Raw genomic sequence first — 23,891 nt, forward strand, 5'->3', positions numbered from 1 at the left:
GCAAATCATGTTTCTCTGCACGGTATGGCTCTTATTATTTAATCCATGGACAAATACACTGAACTGAATCTTATTCTCACTGTGATGCACCATTTATTAATGTCAACACTTCATCCAGCCTACCTTGGGTAACCATTCCCATTTGAGATGGAATGTTGCATTGCTTGTATTCTGTTGATTTTTACATTTAGCTTTTAATTTCTCAGGTTTCTAAGAACGCCGTAAGCCAGCTCCACTCTTGCCACGCTGAAAAGTAGACCCAAATCACTTTCATAACGCTCCCCCATCAAAAACACCCAAAGCAAACACATGATGGTCTTGGCAACTGCTTTCACATTATATTGCTTCGGTCCGGCGCACATATAGAACCCTCCAAATTAAACCTGCACATTGTGATCCTGAGAACAGTGTAAAATAGTTCTAAAGCAATAAAAACCTGCTCTCCAGCAGCAGCGGTTACTGCTGGAATGCTGAAATCATAGAGGAATAAACCCAGAGCCCGCGGTAGTGTGCTGTCTTTAAGTACGTGTTCGACACACACACACTCGTGCATTTGCATGCACAACAGAGCACCTGCACACAGGCCCTGATTTTGTCTAAATCAAAAGCAGCTCCGATCCCAAATAGTTCCAGCGTGAGTCAACAGTGTTTTGGTTTCTATGAACAACCACCCTCTGCGGTTTCATGCGGTCGTAAAATTACACGTTCTCATGGCGCGCTGGCCCAGACTCAAACACAAGAGCCGAAGCACGTCAGGTAAGGAGCAGAGCGTGCACCCGGCAGAGACCCCTTGGTTTGTCCAGCCGCCACCGTGTCCTTCAGGTGGAGCTCAGATCGGACAAAGGTTCTGCTCACAAGCTCAGGTCTGGCCTTACTTCATCCACACTTCACAGCTGTTTCTTAACAGGCCGACTCCCGAGCAAAAATGCTAAATTACATCAGTTTTTTTTTTTCCCTGTGTGCTCGTGGTTGTGAAACGATCGAAAACTTCACATCCATCTGAACGCTTCCACCCAGCCATTATGAACATATTGTTTATTGGAGTAGATTTCCGAAAATATTTATCAGGAAGACAGACTGAGTTGGACTCAAGCTGTTGGAGGACATGAACAGGGAGAAACCTGCAGAACCTACAGCTCTAAACAGACCCACTAGCAGGGACAGGTGAGGATGAGAGAAACCAGATCGTACACCACGGACACTAGAAAGGAGCGAGTCAGCTGAGGGGCGATCAGGAAACAGTAGATGAAGGGAACGTAGAACCAGTGAATGCATCAAAATGTGGAGTTAAAGGTGTTTGGAAAAAAGAAAAAAGACAGAGAGGCCAGATGATTTTGCTTTGAGATGGTTGCATGACGTAACAGAAACCTGCAGATTACAATAAAAGTTTTTGTATCTTTATTCCAGGCACAAGGTTGGTCTATAGTAGAGTAAAATCAGAAAGATTAAAAAAACACATGCAAAAAAGATATATAAGATAGCAGGTTCTAACATAAAAACAAACAAAAAAATGATACTGACTGTACTCATTGCAGGGTTTACTAAAAATGCAATTGTGCCATTGATCGATACAGGTGGCCTACACATACACCTGTACATACGGTTTCTACGCACAGCAGGACATAAGAGTACAGCAGCATTTGCAAACATATGGCTAGCACTACTCCGTCTAGGTAGTTTGAGTAGTAACCTGATAGCGTCTCCACACGTATAACAGTGTTTTATTTAACTTTTCACATGTTTCTGTTCAAAAATGTTAACATCAGATTGAAGCTGAGGTAGGGAAGGTTCTCCACCAGGTGGCATGATCTTCTCTCAATTATCTCACCTGCCTTTGTTAAACATTCCTATATTCTAACCTTCATAATGTTTTAAAGCTTTATTCTCCTGCTTGGATGCTCCAATACATCAGATCTGATCATCTTATCCAAGATAATCCACGAGATTCCAAGAAGGTCCTTATGTTTCGCTTTGCAGCTACATTTAAAACTGTTTCTCTCCCAGCATCTTTGTAGCTCTTTCCTGCTTTGTACAAACATTGCAGAACTTTCATCTGTTCTAAATAAAGTATATAGGTGCCTCAAGTTTCTTTTCCAAGAATACGCTGCCCGGGTTACATGGTTCTGGCATCGTAACTAAGTGAAACCATCAGAGCGAAAAAAAAGGTCTTTTCTCAGCATCACATCAGCGCTGAGCTGGAGTTTTTCCAAACAGGGTATAGAGCTTTAAAATGTGGATCAAAACTGGATAACATGCTGGCGCGGCATTTACCATTGGCTAAAGCCATTATCCCAAAGGGACTCAAATGTTACAATACCAAACATAAACTCGTGTGTTATGTGGAAGAAAATTGGATTCAGGCTAAAATTATCATTATTGTTTTAAAGGTGGGATTTTCCTCTAGAATTAACCCAGATAAAAGGTTTGCCTTATTTCACAGATTTTTTTTCAAACTACTTCAAAATGTTATCTAATTACTCCTTGCTTTTTTTAGTATGAATTTCCGAAGCTGTAAGTTAAATGTGTAGCTGCATGCCAATAAATTAGTATATAATGAAAAATGCAATTCATTACTGTAATTGAAAAGGTGAAATTAATGTGTTGTATAGATTTGTACATATGAGGTGATATATTTCAGACATTAATTTCTGGAAATTATGACGATTAAAGCTCACAACTAATAAAAACCAGAGATTCTGTTACTCAGAAACGTTGAATATAACGCAGAAATATTATGTTGTGGTCTTCAGAATCATGGGCTAAACTGAGGCGTTGACAGTTGTTCAGAAAACAGTCAATGACACCCTCGACAAGGAAGGCAAGCCATGAAATGTCACTGCTAAACATGCTGTGTGTTCAAAGAGTGCTGCTTTTATGTAATTAATAGAAAGTTGAGTGAAAGGATAAAGTGTGGTAGAAAAATGGGAACTAGACTCTGCAGCATTGGGTGGCAAAGCCCATTCAAGAATTCGGGGAAGATGTACCCAGGAGATGTTTTTATGACTGTTACATTTCTTGAGTTAAGCTGTTCCTGAACAAGAAATAATGTCATAAATCCTTTTTACCTGGGCTAAGGAGAAAAAGCAGGAGACTGTTGGTCAGTGGTTCAAATTCCTCTTTTCATAGCAAAGTAAATTTACTATATATATATATATATATATATATATATATATATATATATATATATATATATATATATATATATATATATTTAAATCCTAACCTGAAAGTCTTGAGAAAAAGCAGAGAGGCACTGACTCCAAGAAGAGCTGACTGAGGTCCAGAGTGAAGTTTCCACACACAGAGATGATTCGGGTGGCCATGTCATGTAGTGGTGTTGGTGGACTGGGTGTTGTCAAATCCAGTGGTGTCAAAGTCAGTGCAGCTATCCAGCAGGATGCTTTAGGACACTTCATGCCTACCTCTATTGACAAGCTTTATGGAGATACTTGTTTTGTTGTCAAGCAGGACTGCCAAAAGTACCAATGCCTGCTTTAATGACTCTGATCAATGTGCTTGATTGGGAAGTCAACTGATCAAACCTGAGCCCCAGAGAGAATCTATTGAATATTGTCCAGAGAAAGCTGAGAGACCCGATAACGCAGGTGAGCTGAAGGTTGTTTCGGTGCAACTTAGTCTTCCTCAACTCGTCAGCAGAGCCACAGGCTGATAAATTCCAGGTCACAGCAGGAGCGGTGGGTAGTTACATTTACTTAGTTACATTTACTTGAGTAACTTTTTGAACAAAATTTACCTCTACAAGTAATTTTACTGCACTGTAATTCTTATATTTACTTGAGTGAATATTATGAAGAAATATTGCTACTCTTACTTGAGTAAAATTTCTGGCTACTCTACCTGCTGTGAGTGACTTCACTGAATAAAGAACAAATTTGTTTCAACCAAAAATGCACCAGAGACACTCATCTACAGTTTATATTAAGGTGAGACTTCTTGTTCGTACTGAAGCTTTGTTGTTTTAATGGTATTTAATATCTGCTAAGCTCCTCAAGCCATTTACAGGTCAAGATGTTGTTGTCGGAAGTACTTTGCACTGTCCTAACTTACTGCATGTACATTACCTGCTTGGTTCCATAAGTTTTATGTAGAAAAACATGTTTTTTTCCACGTTTCTTCTGCCTGAATTTGTTACTTTGTCATTGTTTTAAAAAATGTCATGTTAGTTGTTAAATACCAGAATTTGTACATAATTTTATATTTTTGCCTGACCAATTGCATATTTAAAAAAAATATTAAATCAGTTGTTATAAATATTTACTCAGTACTTGAGCAGCCTTCTTACCAAATACTTTTTTTTTTTTTTTTTTACTCTTGAGTAATTTATTGGTTGGGTACTCTTTACTTTGAGTATAGATATGTTGAGGTAGAGCTACTTTTACTCGTGTAAAATCTCTGGCTACTCTATCCACCTCTGCACAGAAGCAACATAATGTTTAATACACAAATATACATTTCAGCTGGTCAATGCTTATGTGTTATATTTTGGGGTTCCATACCCCACATTAAATCCCATTTTTATTGCTCTTAAAATCCTAATATTTCTAAAGACTGAATGTTTAGTTTGCAATAGCATCAATTTGCATGTCATCTAAGCCATTGCAAGGCCTTTGTTGGGCAGTACTATAAAACGTGCAACTCCACACTACTCCAGACATTTTAAATTAAGAAAGTTTTCTGGATAGGAAACGAAACGTCTTCAACCTTCGAAAAAAAAACAAAAAACAAACAGTCCGGTTGTTTTTTTTTTTTTTTTAACCTTTTTTGGATTGACCATGACCTGGATGACTGAGAATCATCACCAGCGTCTGCAATAGCTGTAAGTCAAACTCTTCCAATTTTAGATAAAACATTTTTGTGTGCAACAAATCTATATCATATAGACTTTTTGAGATGAGTTGCTCTAATGTACTTTTTGATGACATTCTACTTTGTATGAGATGCACCTGTACAATTGTTTTACTGAGAGCATTGCCTCCATGCAATAAAGTTAAAAGGAAACCTGCAGGAGTGCTGCTGCAGTAGCCTGTGAGGCCCACAGCGGTCGTTGTTCTCAAACATTTCTGCAGCGGGACGGCACTGGACGTGCGCTCCGCTGAAATGAAGACAAAGTGATTAGAAAATGACCAAAACGTTATTTGTGCACAGGCGCAGACGCGGCATGAGCTGCGGAGGACCAAACGGAGATCGAAAAACCGCTAAAACAAATATTAAGACTTTGGAAGCAGTGTATCCGTCACCCCCAGTTCCCATCAGTTAACGTCTGCGCTTTGGATCAGTCCAGAGGCGTGTGCGCGCCCCGATGGCCACATGAAGAAGCAGCCCAACACGCAGGACCACATCTTCTCAAAGTCCAGCTGTGCATGTTCTCCCCAGCGGCGCTGCGGTTATGGGCTGGCTGTGTGACGTGCCAGGAGGTGTCGGACTGTGGGCTGAGATAAAGAGGCGGCCGAGAAGAGGAGAGCGCGCAGAGGCGTGAACACCACAGTACCTTAACATCTGAGCCCAGAACAGAACAGAACAGACCAGAACCCGTCAGATCAGAACAGAACAGATTAAGGCAGCCGGAACATGCTGCTGCTCCAGCCCACGCACTGACGCTCCAATCCCGCATCAGACGGCTACCGACGGGCTTTCGCGTTTTCGAGCGCACGGCCGGGGGGGAAATCCGGTTAAACTAAGCTTTAATTGGTAAGTTTTTGTTTAATTTCATCTTAATCATTTATGGTCACGCTTTTATTTTATTTTTTTAATTTTTTTGAGAAACCTGTTCTTTAATTTATCAAGGTCCAAGTTGACTCGAAGCGCAACAGGTGTTTCTCCTTCTTGTGACACTGCTCCATGAATGCTACTGATCAGTTTTGATCGATTTATGATGCATTTTTTTATTTATTTTATTTTACTCTATTTTTAAACTGGTTTACGTGAAAAAATATTTCAAATGATATCTGTTAATTTACATTTGCAATGCAATTTGTTCTGAACACATTTAACTAGTAAATGTCTCTTTTACTCAGCTTCTCAAAACAAAATAAAATCAGATTGGTGAATTGATGATCAAAGGAATCCCAAACAGATAAAAGCTTTTGCTTATCTGAATAAACATCTCTACAGATGTTTTCTGACGCCTTCACACCGGCCTCATGAGCTGATTAATCACACTGCTCCACCAAACCTCACATGGGATCTAATTAAGTTTAGATCCATTTAAAGGTGGTTTTTTGGGGGGTGAAATCTGACGGGTCAAGGGATCACACTGTGATTTATCTTTGGTGCCTCCCAAAAGGCTTTTAACTTAATTCGGAATCAGCTCTTACTTTGGAGGAAGTTACGGTTCCTGCACTTAGTTTGCTTTCTCTAGGTTCTTTTAAACACTGTTTCTAACCATGAAACTCCTTATTTCTGTGGGTTTATTTTTTTATTACATTGTTAAATTGTTCAAGCTGAAGTCTTGGCAAAAAAGCATATTAGACAAGTTTATCGTATAAAAAACTCAAATTTAAGGCCCACTTCAAGAGAAAAAAAAAATATAAATTAGTTCCCAATATGTGAAGAAATTGGTTATTAAAATTGTTGCCTGTGAGTCATGTTTGACTGAATAATTGCTTTAGATTTAATTCACTCTCTTGTTATTCTCTTATATTCATGTTAGCAGTTCTGCCCAATTTAACAGCCCATTTCACCCAGAACAAACCAGATTTTCCTGTAATAAATGTTCTCCTATCTAGCTTTTTGTTTTTGCATTTCCAAAGTAGCCTACAATAAGTATGTCTTAAACCAGAACTTTGGAAATTCTGCTTTAAACATTTCTCCAGAAACTAAAGTTCATGAGAGAGGTCTGGGTTTACAGTTTCCTGCTGACAGGTGTTTATTCTTCAGAGTGCAGTAAAGAAAGCGCGCCGAGTGCACGAGGACGTCGCATTCTCCAAACACGCAGCCATTCATCATCTGTGATATAATGTAACTTCCATTATTCACTGTTGCAGCTTTACAAGCATTAGAGAGCTCCTCTGCAAATTTGATGCATTGATCCTGCAGAAAAAAAAAAAAAACCCACAGCAGACTCTCTGAGTGTAGCCTCCTTTTTTCAAGTAGCAAGAGAGTATAGCCCAACAATCCTTAATGTGGAGCTCATCATTTCATTTGTGCTGCTATCCTTTTCGTGATTCTGTGCAGAGACTTTGTGTTCACAAGTTCTTGTGTTCTTCAATATCTTATTCTCATTTTTAGAAAATATATTTTTTATCCGTGTGTGCTTTTCAACTTCCTGCTGGTACACCTGCATTCCCCCTACTGTTGGACAATAAAGCGTTTTCTAATCTTCATATATGCTCATAAAACATTATATATCCTACACAAACTGACAGATAAAAATTAAATATACCTAATGAGCTGATAAGTTCTGTGTGGAAACCCACATTTTACTCAATTTGTTTAATTTGTATTGCCTTTAAATAGGTTTCAGGTTAAATGAGAAAATTAAGCAGACAAACAAAAGGTAGAAAATAATCTATTTTTATGACTTTTGTTTTGCCCTTATGTTTGCCTAGATGTGTTAAAATGTAAATCATTGCATGAAGGTGAAACGAACCCATCAGAGGACCTGAGTTCTGCTTATCTTTTCTTGGTGTGACGAGGGGAGGGTGAGAAGCAGCGTCCCTCTGCAAAGCTCCCTTAGGTGCTGAATCTCACAGTCCGGACCAAACGGAAGGGGCCACACGGCACCGCGGGGGCCCCTGCAGACATTTAAGGGTTAACGGGAGCAGGGAACTTATCTCCTCTAATGACCTCCTGCATAAAAGTCAATTACTTCTGCCTGGTGATCAGAAAGGAGGAGCCGGCGGGGGGGCTGTTTGAGCTCCTCATTAACAACCTTCGCCGCAGTTTCAGGAGGAACCTCCTTCGGTTCTGCTCTTTCAAATAGCTGCAACTTTGGACAAATTGTTGAAGTTTCTTACTTTTTGTGTTTGAATTAATCCAGAATGAACTCGTAACAGGGGAGTTTAAATAAATTCAATTGGCTTTCCCAAAATTCCAATTAAAATAAATAAAAAATAATGATACTAATCTAACAGGGTTTTCAGGTAGGTTAGGTTTAAATATCCTATTTTTCATGCACTTTCCATATATTCAGAAAACTATTGAGCAGAGTCAACTTGCTGAAGACTTTTCTGTTGAACCTGTGATGGAAATGTCTTTTCTGCAGGAAACATTTGTTTTTTCCTTGTTGTCTTTGAATATACTGACAAAAACACGTTTTTTTTTACACCAGGTGTGATATTTGAGACTTTACCTTCAGCTTGACACGTTCAGCAGCTCTTAGGGTTTAAAATCATGCAGGAGAGTAAAGAAGAAGAAGGAAGTGTTGTGTTTTTGAGTTTGTGACTGAAATCTTCAGACTGTCTTCCTTTATCTGACACCTGCTCTGTAAAATGAGCTTTTGCTCCCTGATCTTGGAGCAGATAGTAAAATGAAAATTAAAAATAGAAATTTAATCTGTTTATGGACCAGTTGCAGACTGCTTGAAGCGTGCCAAGAAATAATGTCACTATTTGTAAAACAAACATTATTAGTATAAGACTGTGCATATTTAGAAAATTTCAATTTTTACAAAACATTTAATTTCAATATCTGTTTTGAAATATTAGAAAAATTAGAGTGTTCTGCAGCATCATCATTTATGGTACCATTTGAATTAAATCTGTGTATAAATATATCTTACAGTTTGATTAAAGTATGATCATTCCTTGTTTAAAGTAGATTAAATAAATTAGCTACCACCTTTTACAGTCCCTATAAACACACATATGATTCATACGATAATCTACGTCTTTTATGTAGATACTTTTATTTTTTTCCCCCATACATTTGTGTTAGTGATCAAAATAAACTGCACTCAGTAATTCCTCCATGAATAATAGAGAGAAAAAAAATTAAATTTCTTTGCAGATATATTTTTAACTTAATAACCTAGTTATTTACTTATTTACCTAATTACACAATAACTTATTTACTCCCTGATTTTGTTTTACTTTTTATTGATTTACTACATTAAATAATTACCTTTAATTGCTTGCTCATTTTATGTTTTAATTACCTATTGAACAACTATAAAGCTTTTTCTTTTTTTAATGTAGGGTCTTAATTGATGATAATGTATTTTCTCATTTATTGTGATTACTTACCTAATGGTTTACTTATTTAACTTGTTTCTTAATTGTTTTCCTAATTAGTGTAGGGTTTAGTTGCTTACTTCTTAAACTACATGCTGATTTATATTATGTTTATATGATGCCTTGTTTGTATGTATTTTCAGCTACTAGTCAATTGTTTATTTTTTGATTACTTACTTATCTTTGTACTAAAAAAAGTTACAATCATAAAGTAGATTTTAAAAAAAGCAGGTGCTAAGCAAAGTGATGTTCAAAATATGAATGTTAATGCAGACAAAAAAAGTGAAAAGAAATAAAACGGCATTAAAATTCAAAAGTATAACACGTTTCACCCATTAAAGTAAATAAAATATATTTTATATGATATACAAAAGCTTGTTGGAGCTCCACATTTTAGAAGCTAAAACTGCCAAGCTTAGAGTTGAGGATGAGAGAGCAAGCTCCTTCTGATTTTTATTGTGATTAATAAGAGGGAGTCAGTGGAGAAGTAAATACCTGGACTACGGAGAGACTTGTTTATTCGGCTGACAGGCGTGAACCCACTAAGAAATAACCAGTTTTTATAATTTGCATCAAGGCAGCAGATCTACTCACGGTTAACAGTTTTTCATTTCACCTCAACTATCAGAGACAATGTCTCCATTATGGCCTTTAGTATTTTCCCTCTGAGTGAAAACAGCAGATAAAACTCAGAAGTCTGGACCAGCTAACAAAGTTTATGAGTTTACATGTCTGCCAAACTCTTTCCTGCCATTGAAGCGACTTCATCTCGTTATGCCGTGCTCTGTAGCTTTATTTAGATGTTCATTTTATTCTCTGAGGGTTGTGTGATTTATTAAAACATGAGTATAATTACATGAACAAATATGATCCAAGCAACTTTATGACATTTTAGCCTTAACCAAAACTGTATTACCATGACAGCTTGCATTTTAGATCTTTAGAAGCAGAAATCAAAAGTTTTACTGACTGTAACCAAGTAGTAGAAAGAAACAGTAGGATGTTCTCTCAATGTAAAAACAGGCCGGTTGACTCGTTTCTGAAAAGCACTTGACCTCTTGATTTTTCTGGTCAAAGTTTATAGATGATCTGAACTTTTATAGACATTTAATTGATGGATATGCACATTTGTGTGGAACATTAGGGACAGTAAACATGCATGCCTGCCTGGGAACCGTGGTGTTGTTGACTCAGATCTGCCAAAAACCTGCCCGTAATGCAAAATCTTATTAAAATGAACTTCATCTTTGTTAAAGCCTTTCCCAAAGGTGTGCAAAAAAGTTTCATTCACAAAAAAAAGATATTCAATCCTCCCTTTGGCCGGTGCACTTTCACAAACTCAAACGCGGCGGCTGCCGAACTGTAGCCGGTTTCATGTGAGCGACGGCGTGCCGAGGCGTGGCTCCTGCTCCAGAACCTGGAGCTCCTGCTGCTGCTCACGTCCGTCATCGTCTGCTTTAGACAAAGCAACATTATTGTCTATTGTTACTCTAGCTTATCAAACCTGATGTAACAGCTAGCAGGTATTTCTGCGGCTGAATGCTGTCATTCTGTCTCCCTGCCCTCAACAGCCCCGGGCATGTTTCTGGGAACAGGAAACACCCACACACTGCTTTGGGAGTATGCACGTTGGCAGAGGTTCTATATTTTCATTCACAGAGACGTTGGGCTCAATTATCGCATTAAAAAAAAATTCAAAAGACAATCAACAGTCAAGGTGTTAAGTCTTAGTTCCCATAGAGTGATTCCTATTATTTTGCAGCTTTAAAACCATAGTTTATCTTGCCACAAATTCTAGAGTTTGAGTAAGTTTTTTAAAAATAATTTTTTATAACTTGCTTTTCCAAGTTACATTTCAGTTTTAGAGGAGGTTGGGTTGATTTAATTTCTATTATTCACACCGGAATCCATGTTTTAGAGGAAATCAAACACCAACTTTTGAGCACGGCGGTAGATGGATAATGAGGCTGTTTGGCTGCCATAGAACGTGGAGACCTTGCAGTCTGTCAGTCAACTAAAAACTTCTCTCTATGACAAAGTACTCTAGGACCAAATGGCACATCATGCACCGCCCTGCTAAAGTTTAGGCCTATCATCGACAAAAAAATGATCCCAAAAGCAGCAGGAAATCTACAACAATGGCTGAAAACGAAAAGAACGTTAACGCTCTGTAAAGACCCATGGAATGTTCAGTCCTTAACATGATTAAAATGCTGCAGTAAGAACCTGATGAAACTGTGCAGAGAGAAAAGTGGCCAAACATTCATGAAGTGGAGCAACACTGGGAATAAAGAACGATAAGGCCTTACAGAAAAACACTTTATTGCTGCTGATGGTGGTTCTACAAGCTAAGGATATTCATTTGCAGCTAGGAAATGCAGCTGTGAGGTACCAATTATAGTTTGTGTGGTTTTATCAGACAGGCATATTGGGGCTGGGTACGCCAGAGATCTATATATAAAAACATGTATCATAATTCAGCTATATAGGTAATGGTTTAAGAGAATTGTACTTACTGATCTTTCAGAGATGTATCAGTGAAGATCATGATGTTTCATTGGTTTTTAGTATAAATGACATATTTATTTATTTTTGTGTTTTTTTCTGTTTTTTTCTGTCTTCATCAGACTGCCTGCGGGATTTGCAGTAGCAGCTATGGGCAGTAAGACTCTACCAGCCCCCGTCCCTCTTCACCCGTCCCTTCAGCTGGCCAACTGCTCCCTCATCCAGACCTCCACAGGTCTCCAGCTGCCAGCGGATCATTTTCAGAGCATCTACAGCTTCAGCGCTCTTCACGCCATCCATCTTCACCAGTGGACCCTCGGCTATCAACCCCTGGCGTTCCCCCGCTGCACGTTCTCCAAGCTGCCTCCCCAGTTCTCCTCCATGGCCTCCTTCCCCATGTTCCCCCACCTGCTGCACCCGAAGCTGGACACGGCGGGGCTGCTGCAGGGCTCCAAGAGCAAACCGCGCTTTGACTTTGCCAACCTGGCGGCAGCAGCGACGCAGGAGGACCACCTGAAGGTGGAGGACCTGAGCATGTCGGGCGTTGCCGCCGCAGCCGCAGCCGCTGCCGCCGCCGCGCAGGTCTCCTCCCAGCAGCAGACCTCAGCCGGCTTGGGATGCCTGCTGGACGTGACCAAGATGTCCTCCCCGGAGCGCAAGTCCAGCCGAGGCCGACTGCCCTCTAAGACAAAGAAAGAGTTTGTCTGCAAGTTTTGTGGCCGACATTTTACCAAATCCTACAACCTTTTGATCCACGAGAGGACGCACACGGACGAGAGGCCGTACACCTGCGACATCTGCCACAAGGCGTTCAGAAGGCAGGACCACCTCAGGGACCACAGGTGAGAAGGAGGCCTTTATTTCTAACTGATACAACACCCTGGGAAGTTTAAAATAAGGTCGTTACTGCACATTTAGTCGAATAAACCAATCAAATCCAGTTTTGGTGTTATTCTTCCTGAAGGCGTGGCGACTTTAAGGTACGGGTTTAAAAAAAAAAAAGCCCTTTAATCATCCTCGGTTTCGAAGGTGGAGACACAAAAACAACACACTTCCTGCAAGGATTAGACGATTTATAGCATCAATTTATCTTGTGAACTGAAAACCGACTGGAAGAAGTTGCAAAACCTTCCAAGTGTGACCCGTAAAAATCTTTAATTTACCTCGTCTCTGCCCTACCAGTGACATTTCCTTTCAAATTGCAGTTCTAACACGTCGTCTCTGTTTTGTATCCGAACGAAAGCTTCTCTAAATACGGCAGCTTGCCAAAAGAACAGAAATGTTTGACACGTCTACAAAGGCATCTGGGAATGTGAGTCACCTGAGATAGCTGCCGTGTAGCACGAATAAGCCGCTGTTTGTGTAGTCTACTGCATTAGATGCATTTATGGCCTTGACTTTGTGGACAAATGTTTAAAAAAAAAGAAAAAAAAAGCCGACTTTGTTGGGAAGCCTTCCTGTGCCGTAATGCTCTGCCTTGTTGTTTCCCCCTGCAGATACATTCATTCCAAAGAAAAGCCCTTCAAGTGTCAAGAGTGCGGAAAGGGATTCTGTCAGTCCAGGACGTTGGCTGTCCACAAAACGTTACACATGCAGGTCAAGGAACTAAAGCCGGCCAAAATGAAGTGATTCACTGCAGCAGCAGGGAAAGGGACCGGGAACACTGGAAAAACAACAAGACCAAAGACAGCAGCCAAAGAATTTTCCTTTTTTTCTTTTCTCATGTCAGCCGCTGGAGGCGCAGCTTTATGTGTGAACATTCCTCCTGGGGGAAATATTCCAGCAGCCGATTCTGCTTCGAAATAATAGAGAAATCTGCCTTATTAAAGGCTGTGCTTCGGGGTTATCAGAGCCCAATTTGGCAGCGGACTCAGTGGATGTGTGGAATGCTAAATGGACCTCAAAATACATTAAAAAAAAAAAAAAAAAACCTTGCTGAGGCGGCTCAGCACAAGTGCTTCATTCCAAAGCTTATAACCTAAAGAGGGGCGCTGCATGTATGCAAGATATGTTTCTAGAAGCCATGTTAGCGACACACAAATATCACGTTCCGATGTTATTTTTGTACAGATGCATTATATATCAAATTGTATTTTTGCACTTTAACCTGATTATTAATTATTGACATATATCACTGGATTTCCTAAACTTATTTTTTAAATGAATAATCATTTCTAAATAAAATATTTTACTGTATCAGGTCGGCTGTGTTCCTTTTATGCTGTTATCATTTACACGAGCTCAGTTACAGTGTTATTCTTCGCAACAGTAGGTTTTATTTAAGGATGTTTAACCTTCCAGAGGTTGGCCTCCTGCTGTAGAGGAGCGGCTACTTATGTGGCTAAAAACCTTTTCACGTTTGCAAAAAGGAAAGTCTTCCTTCTAAAAAAATGCTTTAGAGTTGAACTAAACACAAAAATACAACCTGCAGATGGTAAAACCTTGTAGACACTTGCGTATCGACCCGAACATATGTTCATTTTTAATTATTCCATCTGTCACTGACTATTAAGATTAAGGTACATAATTATCAGTTTCTGTGTTTTGCTCAACTGTTCTGGAAGCGGGTAAAGCTTTTAAATTTTTTTCTAAAGGAATATCTGATTTGGCACCCAACAAAATCTTCCATAAACTCGCGCCTCGTTTGGCTGATTTAGTTTCATATTCAACAGTTTTCAGTTGTGACCGGCTGACATTAGCTTGTTTCCTCTTCCTGTTTCTGAATCTGACTCTCTGACTGTAAGTCGTCATCACGTGTGTCCTTATGCATCCTTATGCATCCAGCCAATAATGTGCTGATAAAAGTTTCAGAGAATTGATAGCCGAGAGTGCACTAAACTGCGCCAAGCTTCCAGTTTTAAATTTGAGGACATCGGTTTCAGACAGCCTTTTTTTCGTGGCTCACCATTTTTCCTGTCAGTGTGGAGAGGAGAGCTTAGCTGACCCCCATCTTTACCATTTTGCAGTGGCCAAAATACTTCTAAAACTACAATATTTCTCTTCTCTGCATAATGAACAAATTCTGTGAGATTTTGCGTTTTTATTTTTTGTTTTGTGGCTTCCATTTTATTTGTAAAAATCACACAATTCTTTCAGCATTTTCCGATACAATAACCGAAGACCCAACAACACTGCAACGTACAGCAAGTCCAAAGGCAGAAGGTTCCAGAGTGTTGGGCTCAAAATGCACAGTCTTCTTTCGTATTTAGTGTTGTATGGGGTACCGTCAGCAGGGCCCGTTTAAAGGGCCACATCGACCTGACAGAAATGAAGCCTTGGCGCAAATTCAAGCTGGAAGACTTCCGCCTACCTGTTACAGCGTCATCTTCATTTCCGGACCTCGACCCGCTTTCTCCAATCTTCAATCAAGCTTCCGTTTAAAAGGCTCCACACCCACGCCGTCTGACGCTTTCCAGCCGTGCTCGACCCACCTCCTCCCCTTCTCCACCAGCATCCCAAGTCATCATCTTTTCCAACCTCCACCACCAGTGTCGGGCCCCGGGGGAGCATCCCTATTCAGCGTTGATGGGCTCATCTGAATTCATCGGAATTCACTGCTCAAATCTTCAGCCGGGGCCCGAGCGCCAAAGAACTGTTATTCATTTTGTCAAATAAATTTGTTAATCGTTTCTCTTTCTCCGTCTGAGTCTCTCCAGATTGAAATGTATGGATGCTGAAGTCCTGCACTATGGCCTGGTGCCTGTCCATGGAGAGCTTTTTAAGTCAGTAACAGGATCGTCAAGTGCACATCATCTGACAAAACAGTTATATAAATGAATGTTGCCTGCAGCACTGTTTTTGACATAATTTACAAATGCAATAAATATAATAATCTGGAAAAAGGTTAAAATAAATTTTTTTTTTTACTCCCTGTCTACAAAACCCGCATGGCACATTCATACAACTGTATATAACATGCATCCACAGCCTGTATGTAAAATCAGACATGCTTACACGATGATGGAAAAAGTTTCACCATTTGTGGGCTTTCAGTTTATGAACTCAATTGGAAGTGATGGAGGAAAAGATTGCCTCTTATTAGTATTGTATTTCTAAAATGATTGGTGCATGGCTACTTTCACTGATATGTCAATCACTTTGGTCAGTGGTCATTGGGAATGAGACCACCTGATCGTGCCTATCCATCTATTCCCATACAGGAATGTATGGGAGGGCCCGGTGGAAACCAACCTCAAAGGCAGCAGAGATTTGAACCCAGCACCTCGTAATAGTGATGCCAAAGTACCACTAATCGCCCTACCATGCATCTGCATCTGTACATTCTATACATTCATGTGAGCTGTTATCTCATCAAGATGTTTTTATGTTAAAGTTAGAACAGTGAGTTGCACACAATTGAAATTCCTTCAAAAAGGCAGCATTGTCATGTGTAAAACATCCAGAAAATCTTAATGATACTCATGCTCACGTTGGAGGCTATTACTTATGACTGGTAATATTGGACCATGATGCCTGTTTTTCAGCTCATATGAAAATATTCTATGATCAATAAGTTTTGTAAAGTAACATACGGGGAAGAAAATGAGTGCCTGAAACAAACAGCTGTCCAAGAAAGCCAGTCTACCATGATTGGACATTGGCTTAACTACTTGGGTCTGAACTGAGTAACTTGATGAGCATATTCAGGGTTTATTCACACGGCAGGACTTCTAAGCAGATATGAAAATGACTTTAGGAATTTCAGATGAACTTTGTTAAAATGTCAATACGGGCAGAATGGCAGGAGGAAGCATGGTTCCCACACAGCAAGAAGATTTTGGATTGAATTCTTTACGTGGAGAGTTTCCACATTCTCCTTGTGCATGTAACCGTTTTCTCCACGCACTCCAGTTTCTTCCTACAGTGATGATGCCGTGTTTGCTGTAAAAGCTTTGACCAGATCTGACGTTGGGTAATGCTGAGTAAGGTCTGAAGCATAAATGTGTGAGTTCTTTCTCCAATATGTGCCTCTTTTCGACATGATGCATTCCATGTGCTATAAAGTCAATCAACAAACCTGTAAACAAATTATGGATTTGCATGAAACCAGAATTATTTCCTTAGAAACAATAGTTTGACTGTAAAATGTAAATGATAGAACAATGCAACAATATGCAAAACATTTACATCCTGTATTCAAATGAAAGTTGCAGAAAAAAACACAAAGCACAAAAGGTATTAGTATGCTCCAAAAAGGTTAGTCAAGAGGGGAACGAAAATGAAACACAATAATTCTTTAATTAGGCTTTTATTTATTTTGTTGACACTTTTGTTGACACCCATTTTCTTCCTCAGAATGGGCGTGGCGTTTCAATTTTAAAAACTATGTATTTTCATAGACTTCAAACTGGAAGCACATTTTAGATAATAAAAGTTAACCGTCCAGAACTATTGTTGATGATGTCTAATTCTATCAACTTCATGTTCATGTGCTACGAAAAAGATCTGTTTTCAGGGCAGCCATGTGGTTGTTTTCCTTTGCAGATGAACCCATTGTAGGGTAAAAAATAAGTCATTTATTTTAAGGCAACACAAATTACAATCAGTTTAACAAGCAGATTCGAAGCATCATTTACAGACAAAAATAGTACAGTGGCAGATGAAAAGTTAAGGTTTCCATCTGATTTGGCCCACATGCAGATAAGGGATGGGAGTGGAAATCGAAGACCGTAAATAGTGATTTTCAAAAGTTGAGTGTTGAAGGCAGGAACCAGATCACAGAACAGAACAGAAACACCTTTATTGCCCCACAATGGGGACATTCAGGTGTGACAGTGGCAAAAACAAGTAGACAGAAGACATCAGACTTACACACAAGGTTAATTCGTATATAAAAAAAAATAAATTTAAAGTTAAGTTGTAGCGCATTGATAGCCAGATTTGTAGGTTGATTAGGTAATTCGAATTTGTATTCTGTAATTTTAACTTTTGTTGTTAAGCCCCCCTTCCTCCTCAAGACGTCACAGCATCCCCTGGAAAAAAAAAACCCAGGTCTCGTCTGATCAGCCGTTCTATTCTGTCTGCCTCCACTTCTAAAAGGACACACCATCTTCCTTCCGCAGCTCTCTTCAGATTTACTCTCACAAGAGGAGGGATGTTGTACCTCCCCTTTCCTAGGTCCAGCTTCGGATTAAGCCTAAACAATGCTCTCCCCCCCCCCCCCCCCCCTCCAGCTTTCTCCAAGGTTTGAGACAACTTCTGCCCCCTAAACAGCTCTCGCAAGCCTTTAGTCCCCTGAAAAGATGTCACTGAGCAGCTTGCTAAAGTTCAGTCATCTCTGTGTTTGGTTTCGCCAGTAGAATGAACCTGGTAGAGGTTCCCTTGGTAGCTAGTCCACTCTTGCTATGAGAGGAAACAAAAAGTGACCTGGCCATGTTAACCCAGAGGTTAACTCTTCCAGGGTGGGAAGCACAACTCCTTTGTTAAAGAGCTCAGAGGACCCACTGTAGACACAAACACCACATAAGGATTCACCGCATTCTGCACATTAGCAGCACTTTCCCACAACAAACATGGCCTTTTCATGATTTGTGCCGCTCCCCCGGCACCACCATGACACAACTTTCTTGGACTGTGTCAGGATTTGCGAAAGCAGAAGATGCCTTGTAATAACACCATAATAATGAAGTTTTAGGGTGGGCATGAAGGCCTGCTTCACAGTTTCACAGAACAAGTCATGCCTCTACATGGTCTCCACATCATGGATAGACTACAATCACTGCCACCATGCTCTACAAAGGACCTTAATTCACTCCCATTAAAATACTAAAGCACAACAACTGAGATACAGAAAGTCTTTGCATGCAATAACCCATCAGGGGATAATCATACTCAATCAAACATGCCCTGCATTTGTAATATGGCCCTGAAGATCTCCTCTATGCCTTGCAATAAGCATCCATACAATGTTTTGAAGGTGATAAGACGGATGAGCCAACCAGATCTGAACATCATCCACCATCTCTGCTCTTGTGGCACTCAGCATTCACAGCGACTGAATGTGGAGTACTGGATGTCTTTGTGCGTTGAACATGTTCAGTGCGTCATGCAGGAAGAAAGCTGCTGGTCGAGGGGAAGGAGAAGAGCTGAGCGGATGGCCGACCCGCTCACCGTTTCTCTTGTAGTCAGGAACTCATCAGTCTGTCATCAGGTCCCTGAGTAGCCAGAGACACAAACGCACACACAAGCGCACGGCTTAAGCAATCGCAGGGTTGTGGACGTGACTTGTTGCTGTCTGTTGATGTGGGTACCACCGAAGGGAATTCTGCTCGGTCCCCTTCTGCTGCTGCTGCCAACGCCACAGACCTTTAACTTCGGAGACGGCTGGGAACAAAGAGTATTGTTGAGACAAACATGCTGCCTTTCACATAAGCTGTTGCAAGACACAAGCAATCATAATGCACTGCAGTGATTTGCTATCCTGGGGGCCAGCTTACCTACAGCCTGACCATCTAAATCTAAGCCTTCAGTTGAGTTATAATAGAAAATTGTTGTTTTATGTGTCTAGAAATCATAAATCGGTTTAAACCTCTATTTTCAACAGCGAGGTAATTCATTGTCCAACTCAAAAAAGAGCTTTATCAGCCTAATGGATAGATTTAAAAACTTTTATATGGGTCATGTCACTGTACAGGGGGAACTTTGCTTGGGGAATATGAGGGGGAGGTCTATGGCAAAAACAGAAAAAAAAATGTAATTGTCTCAGATCCTTTCCTGTTTGCTGTATAACTTATTTTGTTTATTTTTTTTTTTAGCTTTATAGTTTCCTATATAAAACTCTTCTTTTGGAAGTGTTTAATAAAGTTTTTTTTTAAATAATCCCTAACATTATAGATTTAAAACTTAAAACCCTAAAGTGAGGTCTTGTTTATGTCACCAGATGCTCATTTGGGTGGCAAACTGACAAACAGCTATGCACTAGACATTTACACCTTTCAATGAATCAGATTTGAGTCATAAATAGCCAAAGATGAGTAAGCCTGCATACCAGGAGAAAAATCAAACATGCATGAAGAAAAGATGAAAACTCCACTTGGAAAATTCAAGATTTGAAAGCCAGGACCTTCACTTTGCCATCAGTTGTTTCATTTATTTGTTCAGTAAAAGTAACAGAAATTACATTTAGACACCAAAATCTTTCTATTAAAAGCAGAGAACAATGGTAAATAGGCAGACATTTAAAATATGTACTGTACCAGTACAATAAAGGATGGATTTTTTTTTTGAATATACTGTATGTTTCATAGAAGGTTTACAGATAAACATTGACAGGACAACTCCTGGACAACATAAGGGGATGAGTAATATATATATATATATATATATATATATATATATATATATATATATATATATATATATATATATATATATATATATATATATGTGTGTGTATTAAAGAAAACAGCTCCTTTTCCCTATAAGTCCATCCTAATAAGGAGTCGTGATCGCTGGACTTATTCTGTCGTTACAGCAGATCATCTGTGCAGCAAGTCAGCTCACCGAACTTCAACATAGTGCTTGTAACAGTGTTTATTACTTTAATTTCTAACTGCTGTGTCAAACTAGGCCTTACGAATAAACATGTGGAACTTGATTTATGGGAATGTATAAAGCATTTACTTTTACACAAAATTTTGCTGAATTTTGTTTAGAAATAGGGAGTACATATTTCGGTAAGACGTATTTTCAAGAACACTTGAAAAAATATATATAAATGGACTTTAAGAACCTCAACTATATTCAAATTCAGTACTAAATCCAGCACACAGAGGGACTCGGTTGGATATAATTGGGACCACATGGAGACAAGTTATGAGAATGTAACTTGTTTGGAGCTTGCATGTCTGGCATGTCCAGGTAGGGCACCAGAAGGCATAAGTTGTGTTATCAGACAGTAAGCAAAGCACCAAACAGTAAATCAAAATAGTGAGTGAAGATCTGTAAACACAGATGAAGCCAGACAGAACAAGAATGCATTACCAGGACTAAACAGAGTTTCTACAAACATTCTTGTTGTTCTATCCGTTTCTCTTTGGCACGCGTTGATTCTCATTTCATCGTGTATTTAACCAGCCCAGTTGTTATAGCGTGCATCTTTCACATACAACATGAAAACCTTCTGGCTATTAGACTCTACGCTGATGCTGTAGGACAATAAGAGGAACGGCTCTGCCGGCGGCCTTGAATTTACCTCTGTGTCCTCTGGGCTTGGGGGAAATGTCATTCACTGCTACTGTCCTCACCAGGCGATTTAGGAAGGGCTGGAAGCCTCCACAGTGCTCTGAAGGTGGTGCTGTACACAGTAGATGTCACTCCGGCTCACTGACACCTTTATGGCTTCCACCCGGCAGTTGAGTTGGAGGGTGGCAGGATGGACGCGCCGTGAACTGACAGATATAGAGCTGAACTGAACTGGCCTCCCAGGCTACCTCCAGTGAGGGAGGAAAGAGGAAAGAAGCCCCCCCGCCCCCTCTCCACTCCCCTCTGCTCCCCATCTCCATTACAGCCATTTTACAGCAGCATCAGAGCAGACCAGGAAGGTGAAAGCAGGTCTTGATGAAAATCATTTCCACATGGCTCATGGCCTCCTCACCCACAGTCATACAGGGATAATGGCACAGGGCTCGTAGTGATTCTCGTCACTGCTGGGGTCTCGTAATGACACAACAACCTGCAGCTGCGTTACATTAAAGCAAGGCGGTGGCTGCTGAGATCTTTACAAGCCAAAAAAAGCCAACTGTTATCCTGAGATCGGGGGGGATATTATTTGGGTTGTTCGCCGTTCATCCACAAAAAATATAAAGAAAGCAATTTCAGAAGTAAGCCTTTCAACCTTCAGCAAAGGTTTATTTATATTTGTCCAAAGTTTTTTTTCCCAAGTTCTGAAATCCACTTGCATCTCAAAAAATAGTACACAACATAATTCTGAAGACCAATTCATGGTCAAATGCTCAAGTATCATCACTTTAGTAACATGGGGATATTCAACTAACAGAAATTAAGGTATGTATGCTTTGCAATGCTTAGATTAGAAATAGGTTTCCAAATAAAGAAGATAAATTGGCTGAATTCTACAGCTGGATTACTTTTTTATTAGTTTTTTTTTCTTTACTCATCCTGCCGCAGAGCTTTGAAAGCACCTTTCTCAGTGAGGATTTTAATTTCATAGTACTGTGTATAGGATGACATGTTATTGAAACAATGTTTGCATCTAGCTTTGTATGAAATGACGCTTGGTGTTTTTGAGCAAGAACTATTTTGATTAAGCTGGCTGTGTTGAGTAAGGAACAGGTTCCACATCATTGCACCAAGCTAGAAAAAAAAAAAAAAAAACAGGATTTGGACGACCACTCTCCCTCAAACAAAGACTGTCTGACCCTGTCTGGCGTGGGAAAATCTAAGGCTTGCTTTTAAGGTTTGGTCCGAGGTTTCAAGGTTTCGTGCAACACTTATGTGCTCATCGTTGCTCAAGCTGCTTTACTTTTGGGGATAAGTTGTGACTGCGGACAGGTCAGTCCAACTGGCTGACTCTCCTCCTCAACCCTGCCTTTTGAAATTATGCTAAATGTGGTTTTCCATTGTCTTGGTAAAATTGATAGACCTCCCCGGGGAAGAAGGGGATTCTGAAAGCACAGTAAGTTTCCCAAAAATCTCAACTAAATCTTGTTTTCATAGTGTACCTGGCAGAAAACTACTGGACTCTAAAACAAGACCCAAAGACTGAAAATCTTTTAGGTCTAAAATGTTTAATAATGAGAACTGCAGTTGCTCTTAGTAGTTACTAAAAGACACATAGCAGTACCTCAGTCAAATAACAAGTTTAGTACAATACCAGACCATCGCAATAATTTTTTTTCAGTCTATCAATAATTGTATTACGATTAACCTTTTCAGACATAGCACTAAGATCAGGTAATACTAAGTCTGAAGTTCTAATCCCATTCCTTTTGAGCTTTTTAGCTTTTAGTAAGGATAAAGTGTGGTCTAAAGCTTCCCTGGAAAGCACTGAAAAGACAATTTTATTTTAATCATAAAGGGGTGAATTTGTTCATAAACTGTATTTTCAATTACCTTTGTCAGAAATGGTGGAATTGCTATGGACTTGTAATTACTTACTGTTAATGCATCTAGGTCTATTTTCTTTAAATTAAACTTAATCACTGCACTGTATATCACTACATATAATCACTATATATATATATATATATATATATATATATATATATATATATATATATATATATATATATATATATATATATATATATATATATATATTTTTTTTTTTTTTTTTTTTTTCTTCTGAGAAAATTTTTCCTTTTAAAGGTGCAAACAGGGAAATTTCATCAATAAATCCCACCTTATCTTTTGCATTATCAGTTACCTACTATGGGAGTTCATTCCAATCACTAGCCAGAAAGCAATTTAGAGAACTGGTCAAAAAATCCCTGCATTATGCTTCAGAGGCCTGTAGATGGTTAAATGTCATTCGTAAGTTAAAGATTTGGACCAGAGAGCAACATTTTTTATATAATTAAAATACCTAACTGTTTTCTTGCTGCACTGTAGTTCCTCACAAAATAGGCGGTAACTCTACCCTCCTTTCTGTTTACTCTACTCAAAAGGGTAAAGCTGTGAGTAGCTGCTTTACTTTGATTTCCTTGCACAACCTTGTTTCAGTGAAGAACAGAATATTTGGTTTTCTTTTAACAGTAAAATCACTGATTAAAAATGTTTTTCCTGCCAAAGACCATACATTAAGTATTGCTATATTTAGTGTGTAATTCTCAACACACATGCTTTGACTGTTTGCTGCTGACGTGGAATGATATTAAGATACACCATTATCCTGTTTTTAATTCATTTAGGGTTTGCTATTCCTGTTATGACTTAAATAACAGAAGCTGCTTGGTAAACACGTTCTGGGTGCTGAGAGGGATGAGTACTTCATATTCTTGACCCACATTATATCAGCAAAAATTGGAGCAATGAAATAAATGAATGCCCTGTCTGCTGTGGAGGCTTGAGGATAATTCTGATGCCTGGATGGGGATAAGGCCAGGCTGGTGGATTTCTGCATTGCACTCGCTGCGATGATGATGGTGGTGGTTTGGCCACTCGCCATTTGTTTCTTCTTTATTTTGATAAGGCTCCTTCTTGGTTATTTGAGGAGGTGGGTTAGGGTGAGTGGTT

General features: G+C 39.4%; 1 protein-coding gene across 1 annotated transcript; it reads left to right on the forward strand.

Annotated features, from left to right (window-relative positions):
* Positions 1–5,182: 5,182 nt before the first annotated feature.
* On the forward strand, positions 5,183–13,892 carry osr1 (odd-skipped related transcription factor 1). The gene is made up of 3 exons (XM_012852771.3): positions 5,183–5,709; positions 11,819–12,538; positions 13,193–13,892. The coding sequence occupies exons 2-3, from the start codon at positions 11,847–11,849 to the stop codon at positions 13,323–13,325; spliced, it is 825 nt and encodes a 274-aa protein (XP_012708225.2). The 5' UTR covers positions 5,183–5,709; positions 11,819–11,846; the 3' UTR covers positions 13,326–13,892.
* The last annotated feature ends 9,999 nt before the right edge of the window (positions 13,893–23,891 follow it).

Source organism: Fundulus heteroclitus, unplaced genomic scaffold, assembly GCF_011125445.2.
Source record: "Fundulus heteroclitus isolate FHET01 unplaced genomic scaffold, MU-UCD_Fhet_4.1 scaffold_110, whole genome shotgun sequence".
Classification (NCBI taxonomy): domain Eukaryota; kingdom Metazoa; phylum Chordata; class Actinopteri; order Cyprinodontiformes; family Fundulidae; genus Fundulus; species Fundulus heteroclitus.